The 15,129-nt window shown below is 34.6% G+C and overlaps 1 protein-coding gene across 1 annotated transcript in view; it reads right to left on the reverse strand.

Moving 5' to 3' along the window:
- The window catches only part of LOC135127917 (LIM/homeobox protein Lhx9-like), a 59,401-nt gene that overhangs the window by 11,940 nt on the left and 32,332 nt on the right, over positions 1-15,129 (reverse strand). Inside the window, exon 3 of the mRNA XM_064054610.1 lies at positions 13,176-13,555. Coding sequence (XP_063910680.1) covers positions 13,176-13,555 — 380 coding nt within the window. The remainder of the gene's footprint in view (positions 1-13,175; positions 13,556-15,129) is intronic.

Genomic DNA, 15,129 nt, shown 5'->3' on the forward strand with positions numbered 1-15,129 from the left:
TGTATTACATCTGAGCCAGTTGAAAAATTGAAAAATTTTACCTGTCTGTTGTAAAATTGGACTTTAGCTGAAGGATATTCCGGATCACGTACCTCGACAATTAAAATTATAAGTAGGTATGAGAATAGAATTTTCAGAAAGCTAATATTCTCTATATTTATAAATTCGTGAATGCTATGATTTTCTCCATCTCGTAATAGATTACAATATTAGGCAACTTATGTACGTACCACCATATATCAGTTTTATTACTGAATGTCTCGATCTACTTGAACAGGTGTTCACCTCTGCCTCCGCTGGAATAATCTCAAGAACGATAAAAAAGCTCGTACCCGAATCTCCCTCGTCCTCGGCAGATACCGTAAATTGATAAACGTCTGTCGGTTCGAATCAATACCGTGTCCCTAATTGCGTCTATGGTTGACATCAGCAGCCGCAGGTGTCGTCCTGCCATAAATCGTAATTTTATTGTTAAAATGTTAGAGGTCCTGGCATGCACCAAGCGGCCATAGCGTCGGCCCAATTGGCTACCGGATTCTAGTTATCCAATCCCCGATCTGAGGATACTTTTCATCTGTCAACGAGTCGAACTCGGCCACCCACCGTCAAACAGAAACTATAAATTACCCACCGATACCAACGATTCGATACTAGCCGCCGACCACGGTTCCAACTCGTTTTCGGGAATCAAATAAAACTACCGATTCGGTGGGATTTTTAGCGGTTGTTTTTCTTTCCGACGGTCATCGGCAGGCAATGACAACGCAGGGTCGGAGTGGCTGTATCGCACCGGTGGAGCTATTAATTTTTTGTAATAAATATATTACTGATTTAAGTATTTTTCAGTCATTGAAAAGTTATAGTTACAGTGAGCACTAAAGGTATGCAGGAGCACTTCCTGTACACCTCTTATACAAGCATGAAAGTTAACTGTTCTAAAACTCTTTACCACATATCGAAATTTTATACTTCTGGATAAAATGAGCTTATTTGATACACACCGTGAGAAATGTAAAAATGTACATGTTCCATAGTTGAAAAAGTGCTTTTTAATATCATTGAATGAAAAATAACAATTATCGTGTATTAAAAATTTAAGGTTATATACAGATAAAAAGAGAGATTTATTTTTGTTGTTGTAATTTAAATAGATCTGAGCAAAGTTTTTAACGGGATCAACCACAATAGATTAATACTAAAATTTAAAAAAATGGGAGTTTCAGATCCTCGTGTATCTTAGTTTAAATCAGTCACCCTAAGGCGTAAAAAAGCTGTAAAAGTCAATGGATTCTGTTCTAGCTTTTATGAACCTATGTCTGGAGTTCCTCAGGGCGGGTCTGAATTTTCCATTGTGTGAACACATTTCTTCATTGCAAATGTTATAAATTTTAAAAGAAATTTAAGAACAATTCTGCTATAAAATGTGTCTATGTAAGTATATTTATAATTAACCATTAGATATAAAGTAGGTATACCATGAGCGTAAATATACTTATTTCATTTAAAAGTATAATACTCCTAATGTAGATTTTTTAAACTACATTCTCAAAAATAGTTATTTTTCGAACTAGTATCTAAAATATTCTCCCAAATTATTGGTCTAAGTTTTTTCTTTCTAAAGCCACTCTGTGCTTCTCTAGATTAGGTTCTAGCACCTGTCTTAGTCTCTTATCCATTATTCGCTCGTAAACTTTGGCCACTATGTAAACTGGTCGAAATAAGTTAAGGTTATTATTTTATTTTTTTTTCCACTGGCGAAAAAGTATCAAAGGTGGCGTGGATATGTGTCTTATGGCTTTGTGTAACACCTCCGTGAGTAATAAAGTTTTTGGACGAATGCGAAAAAGTTATCGAAGAAATTACAAAATTATCACAAGAGGCAGTACATTCAAATGTTTATTTCCTTGCATTTTGGTGACAGTATAGCGAGTAATTGTCAAAATTAAGCTTTCTAAAATGCAAAGAAGACATTTATCACCAGATGCTGCCAATAGAGCCATAGGAATGTTAGAAGCTGGTGCCCGCCAGGTAGATGTGGCTCAAATGTTAAATGTGAGTCAAAGTGTGGTCTCACGATTAAGTAATCGGTACCAAGAAACTGGATCTGTAATTGAACGACAAAGGCAAGGTAGACCCAGGCCTACAACAATACGTGAAGATCGTTTATTGATTCGAGAAGCCCGGAGAAATCCCAGATCTCACTGTACTTTACTCAGGCAGAAGCTTTTACACGCCACTGGTACTTCTGTAACGCCAAGAACTGTTCTGAATCGAATCAAAGAGACAGAGTTACGATGTAGGAGACCTTTAAGAACGGTTCCTTTAACTCATGAACATAAACGTGCCAGATTGGCATGGTGTGAAGAAAGGCTAAATTGGCAAAATGAATGGTCAACTGTAATGTTTACAGATGAGAGCAGAATTGGTCTTTATAGCGACCGACGTACTGTTCGAGTATGGAGAGCCCCAGGCAGACGACTTGATGACCGGTATGTCCAAGAAGTACATGCCTTTAAAGGGGGAACAATTATGGTATGGGGAGGCATTTTTCTTGGAGGTCCCAAATTTATGAGGCTGACATTATAGACGATATTGTTGACAATTATCGCTATAATTTGGAGCCCCATTTTCGATTTCTGGATGATAACGCAACTCCACATCGAGCCCGCCATGTGACGCAGCGCCTGCAGACTCTCGGTATTGAACGTTTACCGCTTCCAGCACGTTCACCAGATCTTAACCCTATCGAACATGCTTGGGATATGCTTGGCCGAGCATTCATTGAGCACCAACCACCTCCTGGTCACTTAAGAGATATGCGTCCTCTTCTTCCCATATTATGGGACAATTTAGATCAAGAGATGTTGGATCGCTTGATACTCAGTATGCCCAGACGTGTACAGGAGTGTGCCCAAAATCGCGGTGGTGTAACACATTATTAAGGCCCTGATTAAGGCTATTTTACGCCTACCTGTTTGCCCGGTGGTGTTAGGATTTTGCTTTCTTTTTAATTCTTGTGGTGTTGCAGATATATTTTTCGAATAAAACCTTATAAACATACTCAACATACTGCTCTTCATTAATTTATGTTATAAAATCGCCAGATTTTTTTTTTGGATTAGTTGACTTTTTAATATCTTTAACTTATTTCGACCAGTTTATATCAAGGTTATTCCCCTGTAGTTTTCGCATCTGCTGCTGTCCCCCTTTTTGTGTATCGCTACTATTACTCGAATTTGCCAATCATTCGGTGTCTCGTCTTCTTGAAACGCTTTGTTGTACAATTTTGCCAAAATGTGCGTTGTTTTAGGTCCCATATTTTTGATCATTGTTGGTGTAATTTTGTCATGTCCTGCCAATTTCCCATTTTTTATTGCTCTGATCATTTCCATCACTTCTTTAGTCTCAATTTTCTCTTCATCTGTTCTCTCATTTAGTGCTACCATCTCTTGTTCTTGTAACCCACATGTCATTTCATCGTTTTCTATGTTTAGTAGTTCCTTGAAATATTTTCTTCATCTGTCCATCTTCTTGTTCTTTGATTATTATCCCATTCTTATCTTATTATTATATTTATATTCTTGTTTTCTCTTCCTTTCCTTAGGTTTTTCATTACCTTGTAGAATAGTTTTTGGTTGTTTCTACTGTCTTCTTCCATTTTTCTACCAAAATTGATCCATTCTAATTCTTTTGCTTGCATAACATTCTTTTTCTGAATCTCTCTCTGCTGTTTATATTCATTATAATTTTCTTCGTTTCTTTTATTCAGATACTTCCTCCATTTTTCTTTTTTTTTACTTTTATTTGTTTCTTTATTTCTACTAGCTTGTTTGTTTTTTCTTTTATCTATTTTTTTTATTCCACACACTTCTCTTGCTGTATTTAGGATGACTTTTTTGAATTCCGACCACATTTATTTTGTTTTACACTTATCTTGTTCCATTATCGTCTCGAGTTTTTCTTTGTATCTCTCAGCCACTTCTTTTTTCGCCAGATTATATGATGTTATCACTTCTTGTGGTTTCGGGCGGTTGTTTTGTTGTGTTTCCTTGGATTTTTACCTTCACGAGTACCATAGAATGGTCACTATTTATTTATGACCCTCTCTTTACTTTAACATCTAGTACTTCTTTCCTATGTTCCCTGTTTATTAACATATAATCTATGATTGATTTTTCGTTTGTACTACGTATTTCTCGTGTGTACATGTGTATCTGCTTGTGCTCAGAAAAGGTATTCATGATTTGAAAAATTTTTTTTTTCGTTTATATTTTCTTATTTTCCCCGTACGCCTGTTGTTTTTACTTCCCACCCTACCATTTATGTCCCCCAAAATAATTGTTCGCCCGATCAAATTTTCCACTATATCTGCTAGTTCATTCCAGAACTCCTCTTTTTTCTCAGTTTTTTCGTCTTCATTAGGTCCATATGCTATCAATATATTTTATTGTCTCTATCTTCTAATCTCATTACTATTAGTAATATTCTTTTTGAGATGAATCTCCACCGTTCTATGCATTTCCTATGCTTTTTCTTGCCAATGCATCCCATTCTTTCTCTTGCCCTCATGTCTTTGTTTACACCACTATGGATTAATACGTGTTCCCCTTCCATTCTCATTACCCCTTGATTTTTCTTTTTTGTTTCGATTATGCCTAGTATATCTAGGTTTATTTGCTCAAATTCTTTAATTATTTCTCTTCCTTTCCCTATTATGCTTCTAATATTCCAAGTCGCTATTTTCCATACCTTCTTATCCAACCTTTCTTCTTCCTTCTTTTCTCTTTTACGGTTTTCCTTGTCTTTCACTTCCTGTGCTGCCCTTTTGTTTTCCTGTTTTTCTAAATTACTTTTCTCTCCTACTCCCTATGTTAAATTTATATACCCTTCACTTTCCTTTTTCCTTTCTAACTTAATTTTGAAATTCCAATATTTCAGTTTTCTCAAAAATAACACCATGTATTTTATTAGTCTATCTGTATTTCTTTCTGTTGACCGTAATTACGATTTTCACTTTTTTGAGAGAACCGTCATTGAAAACATTCATATCAATACTTGAAAGTTGTAACGTTTCAGACGTTTTTTGTAAACACTCTGTACTTTAGTATTCGGTTTAATTGATACTACAACAAAATGCGTACTTCTCTATAAAATACAGGGTGTCCCAGAATTCGCGCCATTCCCGTGAATGACATGTTCCCCGTCCCGAACTGTGCCGTAATTCGCAAAAAGAATTGTCCAGGCTTTAACCGTGTGAGAACTGGAAGGCGATTAAGTTGACCAATAGAGAGGCTGCTTTTATATCCGAACGTTTCTATGTTCAAAGTTACCTATGTCAAGAACAAAAAATCCGGTAATACTAAAGTTGAATGAATTTTTTCCAAATCCCCCTCCGTCAACAAAAGGAAACAGAAGTGTGGTTATAAATTTAATCATTTTGACAATTGTTTGTCATAAACTGTCACGAAGTTCATCACTGACCTGAACAGACGCTTCTGCGCCAAAGATGACTGATTAATGTACACAGAGACGTCAAGGTTTACTTTAAGGCAAGTAGCATGGGACAGAAGTTATTTCGGCTGCCATTCTAGTTAAATTGTGCTTAACTGGGCTGTACATGCCATAAAAGAAGCTGTTTCATTTCATCGTAGGCAAATAATACATTTATTACTATTCTACATTGTGTAGATATCGAAGAGCAGGTATTAGAAGTCATTTTCTTAGAGCCCTGTGAATAATGTGTTGTTCTTTTTAACGAAAAGTAGTGCATTTTCAGAATTCACTATGCATCATATCCCTGATATTAAGTTTATCGTTATTTAAATAAATAAATAAATAAATAAATAAATAAATAAATAAACCTTTATTTTCTACAGGTATTATACCCAATTACAGAAAATATACATTAGTCATGCTAGTTAAATGACACGTTGAAATTACTTAAAATAAAAATAAAAAGAAGAAAAAAAAACAAAAAAAAATTAATAAAGATAAATTAAGTTAACTTCCATTGTCCCAATAAGTTACGATGCAGTGTCTAATTTTTGTAATAGCGTCATGATGGATGTCGCAGTTCCAAGCAATTTTGTTGAAATTATTGCATATTACATGCAATGGTGGCTTGCATAAAATATTTGTTCTGCAGGGGTGTGTATAAAATGTAAAAACTTGACGAGTAAGCTGAGTTCTGGGGACTAAAAAGTTGATCTTTTGTAGAAGCGATGTGCAGTCTACACGATTGTTCAAAAGTTTCCACAGAAACGAAATGCCGTATGATATTCTACGAATTTTAAGTGATGTGAACTGAAATCTTTCAAGTAACAACGTATGATCAGTGCCACGTGGGGGATATGTCCTATCAACAATAAAGCTTAAAAACTTCAGAAATTTCCTCTGAACAGATTCAACATGAATAATATGTATTTCGTAAATCGGAGACCATACACACGCACAATATTCCAGCCTAGAGCGAACTAGAGAATAGTATAAAGCTGATAAAGACCGAATGTTCGTAAACTCTTTGCAATTCCTATAGATGAATCCATAGGTTTTAAATGCTTTTGCAACAGTATCCTGTATGTGGTTCACAAAGCTAAGTTTCATATCGTATATGACACCGAGATCCTTATAGATATCTGTTCTTTTAAGCTTCGAAGTTCCCATTGAGTACGTGAAGACGATAGGTTTTAATTTTCGTGTGAAAGACATGACAATGCACTTTAGGATATTAAGAGTGAGTCGATTCCTTAAGCACCAGTTAATTAATATATTGATATCTTCTTGGAGTTGAAGACAATCATCAACGCTTGTGATTTTGGCGTAGATCTTTAAGTCATCAGCGAATAGTAATTTTCGATTTAGTAATAAATTAGGCAGATCGTTAATAAATATTAAAAATAGTAACGGACCCAAATTAGATCCTTGCGGAACCCCAGATGTTGGTACCGATGACTTCGACAGATGGTTTTGATAACGTACACGCTGCTCACGACCAATCAAATAAGAAGAAAATAATTGTACCATAGAGTTAGAAAATCCCATCAAGCGCAATTTTTTGAGTAAAATGAAGTGATCAATTTGATCAAAGGCCTTCTGAAAATCAGTAAAAATTACGTCGACTTGACCATTATCATCCAATATTTCAGAGACATCTTGCGTAAAGCACATAAGGTTAGTTGTTGTTGACCTTTTTTTCATAAAGCCATGCTGAAAGGGGGAAATTGACTGCTTAACAGAGGTATATATTCGTTTATGTAAAATAGTTTCTAATACTTTCGCAAAGTTACACAGAAGAGATATTGGACGATAATTTTGAATCAACCTAACGTCTCCTTTTTTAAGTATGGGACAAATAATGGATTTTTTCCAGATAGAAGGGAAAGATGATGTTTTAAGGATAAGATTAAATATGTGTAATAGTGGTTCAACTAATACTGAGAGAGTATCTTTGAAGAAAAAGCTAGGAATGCCGTGACTTCCTGCAGTAAATGAATTTTTACAATGATGTAAGGTATCCAGAATTTCTTCTCTAGAAATATAATCTATGTCTATTGAGAAATTGACATTACAATCTACAGATACAGAGTTTAAACCTGTGCTATTCGAATCAGTAAATACACTACAAAAGTACTGATTAAAGCTGTCGACAATAGTTTCAGGTGTTGATAATGTGTGATCATTATAATGCATGATACCAGGAATTCTAGAGGTCCCTTTTCTCTGTTGCACAAAACCCCAAAATTTCTTAGGATTATTAAGAAGATTGGACTGAATATCCTCAATGTACGACTTGTAAGCCTTGGTAATTAAAGATTTAATTTTTGAACGATAAGATTTAAATAAATCGAGATAATATTGTGATCGATACATTTTAAATTTAGTACGATAGGTGGACTTTTTACGAATTGCTTCAATGATTTCTGAAGTGAACCATGGTGGATAACTGTGATAACGTTTGACATTCACATGTGGAACATATTTTCCAAATAGGTTCACCAATACATCGTAAAAACTATCGCAAGCATCTTCAACATCGGTTTTATCTTTTAAAAAAGACCAGTTAACTGTACAAAGAGATTGATAGAGAAGGGGAAAATTAGCTTTCCTGAAGTTAAGAGACTGCGAAATCTTGGAGCGAGGAAAGTATTTAAGAGTTTTGTTTTTAACTTCAATAGAAATATCAAGAGATGGATGGTATCTATCTTCACTAACAATACACGATGACGAGATTTCAACAGAACACTTAAGATTAGAATAAACTAAATCAAGGATGGAGCCAAAACTGTTTGGACATCTGTTGTATTGAGTAAGGTTGAGGAAATTACTAAAAGTGTCAACTTTTAAGGCGTAACGATTAAGTGGATTAACATTTAGTGATGGCGTATTGAAGTCACCAATGATTATAATATCATCTTCACAGTTACCGTAAAGGTTTGAAAAAAGATCGAAAAAAAGATTAAAGTCATTGAAGGAATTTGAGGGAGGAATATATATTACGAATATAAGTAGTTTAGTGTTGTTAGAATTAATTATACATGCTCCAACTAAGTCAATAGTAGGGACAGTAGATGTAATGATAGATAGATCTAAAGAAGTTGATACAATCGAGTTACGAATAGATAAAAGAACTCCACCACCTCGAGATACTGATAACGATTCAAAATTACGATCGCTACGGTAAACCACGTAGTTATTTGAAATTAACTCACTACTGGATATATCATCTGACAGCCACGTTTCGCTGAGTGCGATAATATCATAATTACAATTAGAAGTTGCATTATAAGTTTCCTGAATCTTGGTCCGTAAGCCACGCACATTTTGGTAAATACAAGAAATTGAAGTACTATAATTGGGTAAACGGTTCAGTTTAAATTCACGTTCTTAGGTGAACCATTGAAATAACGTATCCTTAGGTTACCTTCCCCGTTTTTTGTACGGACAGCTAGCTCCTCTTTAAGCTGTTTGTAGTGAGATATTTGTTGAGGTGTGCGGTCCGAAAAAAGAGATAAATTTTTGTAACAATCATTGTTCTTGAGGACTTTAGCAGTACGTAACAAGTTTAGTACGTCTAGCTCACTATTTAGTGTAACTCTTAAAGGTCTGGGCCTAAGACTGCCCTCAACAAATCGACCAAGGCGCTGGATCTTTAAATTTACATTATTATAATTGGGATCAATTGTGGAAAGTATATTATTAACGGAAGACTTATCTTTCTCAGACTGTCTCACGATTAAATGTTCTTTTGGGCCGCTATCAGTGATAGAGTCTTGACGTTCTTCATCAACACCGAAAATTATTAAATTAACTTTCCTCTTTTGCCGTTCCGTGAATTCCTGGATAACCTCTTCAAATTGCACATCTTTGGGTTGTACAGTCGGCAAGCTGGATTTCAGCTCGTTGATTTGAGTTTGAAGATCTTCTTTGATCTTATTAATATTAGTAGTTATTTGCTCTTGAAATGCGGTTATTAGAGTTTTAATATCTTTGAATTGACTTATATTAGTGTGACAAGAATTACAAACAACTTTTACAACTTTGGATTTAGCACGAGTCCACTTAACGTCATATTTCTAAAAAAGAGTACCACATGTCTATTCAAAGAACGTTATTAAGTGTACTAAAACATAAATATCGCTTTTGATTAATCGGTGCTTATGATTTTCAATAAACAGTATCAATTTTTACCGAACAGCTTTGTTGCTGATACCTAATCCAAGCAACGAAAAAAGAGACGAGACTCCACTTCTCTGGTGTATTGAAATCATAGGCATCTGCTGTGGTGTCAATCATGTGGGGGAGATACTGAAAACGGAGACTTATTCAAGAATAATATTGATGGAAGCGGATCCTAGGAGAAGTGTCCGCTGCGTAGAGCAAATGAGTGGATGCTCAAGATCGACTACTCATCGTATCCTTCAAGAGAGAAGACTGCATCCTTACCATTACACGAGAGTGCAGCATCTGGGACCAACCGACTACCCGATTCCAGCCCATAGATTAATAGTATTGCTCTTGATATGCTCTCACGTTAGCGAAATGTGGATAATAATAATAATCCGTGTAGCCCCAGGAAGGTCTTTCCGAATAGGCTAAAAAGATCCATCTTCTTTTGCTGGATGCAACAAACGACGAAACACATGCTGGTCAAGGAGCCGATGGTTGGGGAAAAGACCTGTATATTCGCGCACAGCAGTGGCTGCACAGCGTTTACATTCTCCATAAATTAACATCATTTCCAAATATTCTTTATAGGTACTAGTATGACTAAGACATCAATAACTTAGTGGTATTGGTACTGATTTGTTTATAGTTTGTATTGTTCTTAAAAAAAAAATGCAACTAAACGATTTTTGTCACATTTTTTATTGGTATCTTTTCAATCTCTAGAAAGTGCTCACAACTTTAAAGAGACTGTTTTAAATCATCATGTGCAACATCAATATTATTCTTGAATAAGTCTCCGTTTTCAGTATCTCCCCCACATGATTGACACCACAGCAGATACCTATGATTTCAATACACCAGAGAAGTGGTGTCTCGTTTCTTTTTTCGTTGCTTAGATTAGGTATCAGCAACAAAGCTGTTCGGTAAAAATTGATACTGTTTATTGAAAATCATAAGCACCGATTAACCAAAAGCGATATTTATGTTTTAGTACACTTAATAACGTTCTTTGAATGGACATGTGGTACTCTTTTTTAGAAATAACGATAAACTTAATATCAGGGATATGATGCATAGTGAATTCTGAAAATGCACTACTTTTCGTTAAAAAGAACAACACATTATTCACGGGGCTCTAAGAAAATGACTTCTAATACCTGCTCTTCGATATCTACACTATGCAGAATAGTAATAAATGTATTATTTGCCTACGATGAAATGAAACAGCTTCTTTTATGGCATGTACAGCCTAGTTAAACACAATTTAACTAGAATGGCAGCAGAAATAACTTCTGTCCCATGCTACTTGCCTTAAAATAAACCTTGACGTCTCTGTGTACATTAATCAGTCATCTTTGGCGCAGAAGCGTCTGTTCAGGTCAGTGATGAACTTCGTGACAGTTTATGACAAACAATTGTCAAAATGATTAAATTTATAACCACACTTCTGTTTCCTTTTGTTGACGGAGGGGGATTCGGAAACAATTCATTCAACTTTAGTATTACCGGATTTTTTGTCCTTGGCATAGGTAACTTTGAACACAGAAACGTTCGGACATAAAAGCAGCCTCTCTATTGGTCAACTTAATCGCCTTCCAGTTCTCACACGGTTAAAGCCTGGACAATTCTTTTTGCGAATTACGGCACAGTTCGGGACAGGGAACATGTCATTCACGGGAATGGCGCGAATTCTGGGACACCCTGTATTGCAACACATGGCTTAAAAATTACATTATTGCAATTTTTTGTGAACCTACGCATCGGAATTAAAAAAATAGTTACTAAAAACAAAACACTCTGTATAGTCGATTCCTAATAATTGATGAGTATCGAGGGCCGTTCGTTTATTGATACCCTGAATATTTAAATTTAAAAGGCAAATTATTACTGTCCGGAAAACTGCACATCAGTGAACTGTTCTGTCAAACACATGGAGATTATTAAGAGTCAAGGATGACTCAATTACAATCATTTTTGATCACTCGACATATTTCTTTATCCTCTGATTGGTCTCTCCCTGAACTTCACAAGTTATTCCGAATTTTTTTAAATTTTTCAACAATGCAAAACAAAAAAAAATCTTGTAGCGCTATTTTGGCATATGTGGGACTATATTTTACAAACTAAAATTGATCCTCAGTATAGAAAATGTTTGTAAAAAATTCTAAATTATTATAAATTTTCCAGTAATAAAGTTTCAGGGTTTTCAACAAAGAAAGAGGATACCAAATAGCGTAACATGTAAAATAAAATACAAAATATTTTATATGATTAAATGGAGGTACTATATTATTTTAGAATTATTTTATAAACACTATGTATACTAGGCTCAACTTCATGTTTACTATAATAATACTGGATTTTTTTGCCAACGTTTTATTGGAATTTCAAAGATAAAATATAGTTGTATTGGTTATTTTATTTGAAAACCATGCTGTATAATGATCCAAAACGGAACATTGTGATGTTCTGTTGTTCACCCTGTATAATAAAATTTCATCGCATACTAGGAAGATGAATATGACAGAAAAAAAATTAAATAATTAAGTATATCAGCTGTGTTATTAAAAAATGTTATTATAATAATAACGATTAATTTCATGATCCGTCTAATTAATATGCTCTTTGGTTATCAACAATTTAATAATAATTTATCGTTTGTTTATTATTGTAAAAAAATGGTGGAATTTGGATTTTGCATCTACTGAAGTGCAGAAACTTGTTTCAACATAATTATACTAAATATAATTTTTTTTTTTTTATTCAAGTAACACTTTACTACCTAATTGTTCTTTTGAATTTTGAACCTTATTATTATTATTTGGTTAATTTAATAATGTCAGCTTACTATAAAAAAAAATGTTGAAAGATAACGACGCTAATGTTTTAATAAAATAATTTCTAATATGATTGATTTTCGCTGAAGAGACAATAATAAATATTTACAAGTCTTGATGAAGATTTCTTCCTAGCACTCGACAAATCAACTTAGACACATAATAATTCTTAGTTATGAGAGAATATCTGTCAGAAAAAGTAATTATTAGGAGAGGAAATTGTCTTCAAAATGATATATCGAGGTAATATAATAGATATAGATGAAGAATGTCTGAGATATAATCAATAAAATAATAACTTATGCATTTGCTAAACATTTCATTCAAGCAATTAAAAAACTAAGCATCTGATTAAAACAAAAACTATGTACATTTCAAGACGTATGTTTTGTTTATTTTAATAATATTCTATAATCATTAAATAATGTTACTGCTTACCCAAAATTTCCAATACAAAAGATTTTCGTTTTTATTGTATCATTTCTATCATATCTCACTCTCTTAACTTTTGCTACGTAGAAATTGAACTAATAATAGCACAAGAATTAACATTGCTAGGTACATTTTTTTTTTTAATATTGAACGACGCGACTGACCAGTCCGCCTCTGCACAAACAACCGTAATACGTGTAAAGTAATATATACATATGTATTAGAAAAAATGTCTCTTACCCAATGTAGCAGCTGCCATCCTCATTGTAACCGGAAGCTCCCCACAGGGCGATCTGTCGTCCACCGGCAACTTCCTTTTCCTTGGTCGCCCCTTATGGTGCTGGGGCGGCGTATTCCCGTAGTATCCCGGGGGCGACTCACTCCCCCTGAACATCATTTCAACGGGATCGCTCGTATCGCAGTAATCCAGAAGTTCGTAGTGCGGCCGACAATAAATCAGTCCGTCTCTCATTCCAAAATGGTCTCCTTTGGACAGGGGGATCCCGCAGGACGTGCAGGAGAAGCAGTGGAGGTGGTAGACAGAATCGCGGGCTCTCATCACCAGCTCGTTGGCGGAGATGCCGGCCTGGCAGCGACCGCACCTCGGTACGGCAAACATCCTAGACAAAAAAAATGTTTAACCTTTGTTTTGGTTTGTTTATTTTTTTTATCTACTAGTTCTCTTTTGTTCAAAACCTATTTCATCTACTGTAGGCAAAATTTACTTAGCAAAATTCTGAGATGACACCACAAAATTTTTGGTACCTTGTGAAAAAAACGTTAAAAGTCTATCTAATAATTTTTTCATCCGTACAATTAGGGTAAATGTGTACAAGAGTGCGAATATGTATAAGAGTACGCACTGCTGATTTCTGTTTATTAGTGCCATCTGGGTAAGATGAAGTTATACCATTCAGAATTTAATGCTAAACCTGAGATAAAGGTGCAAAAGTGACCTGAATATAGTTTATAGTTTGGTCGTACTGACGAATTTATGTTCACACGTTGTGTGAATGTAATTTTTACCGCTCATAGTTTTAGTTTTTTGTAAGGTACGTACCAGTTCTTTTATTTTACAGTAATAATTTTCATTAGTTGTAACTTTTAAGGTCTCGTTATACACTAACAGTTTTATACTTTCTATCCATCAAAAGCTTTTAACTTTGAAAACATTAGGTTATGTACAAATGCACAAGAGTGCGGATCGAGGTATTGTATAAGAGTGCGCATTGCTTGCAATACGTAGTCTAATAGTCTTGGAGATACATATCATACGATAATGAATTATTTAACTCTACTACTTTGTACTGCTTTTCAAGTTGTGTGGTGGTGGTTATGGTGATTTTTTTTTTATTTTTACTTCCTGAGCGTGTTGTAATCGAGTCCGTCGACCGACTCTCTATTTTTACGTTTTCTCGAGTTTTTAAGACCCCTAGAGTACGAAGAAATAGGTCTCCCGTTTTATGTGTAGTCTGTAGTCACTTATTCCCATTTATTTTCACCTTAGAAACAAATATTTTTTCATAAAATGTAATGCGTACTCATAAGCGTTCAAATGCGCACTCTTGTGCAATGAACTGTCTAAGAGTGCGCATTTACACATCTTGACAAAAATTGAAATTACTCTTAAAATATAGTGGTGTTGAGACGTACAATTAAATATATCTGATCTCTAAACATGTATATAACGAACCTATATCATAAAATTTGTCTGTCCAAAAAAATTAAAAAGTTGTTGACAGTTTTACACTAAGTGCGTACTCTTGTACACATTTACCCTACGATGCTTCTTTACATATATTTTAATAATCCACGTAAACTAATTATGTACAGATATAATAAAATCTTCAAAGTTATGTACACTGTACTTGTTCGACTGTATTTAAAAGGCGAGGAAAGTTCTGTTGACTCGAGGACTCTTAGTGTCTTTTTCTTTAAGAACGCGAAAGAATCTCAGGGGCCCTGAATATCTTTTTTATTAGGATTGCGAAAGAATTTAGGGGGTCCCTAGTGTTTTTATTTATGGATGCAAAAGAATCTTTGGGGCTCCTAGTGTCTTTTTATAGATACGAAGGAATCTCAGGGCCCCAAGTGTCTTTTTCTTTAAAATTACGTAAGAATTTCAGGGGTCCGTAGTGTCTTTTTCTTTAAGATTTCGTAAGAATGTTGGGGACTTTTATCGTATTTTTCTTCA

This window comes from Zophobas morio, unplaced genomic scaffold (assembly GCF_036711695.1).
Source record: "Zophobas morio isolate AGI-343-1 ecotype UQ-CSIRO unplaced genomic scaffold, CSIRO_AGI_Zmor_V1 ptg000012l, whole genome shotgun sequence".
NCBI classification, from domain to species: domain Eukaryota; kingdom Metazoa; phylum Arthropoda; class Insecta; order Coleoptera; family Tenebrionidae; genus Zophobas; species Zophobas morio.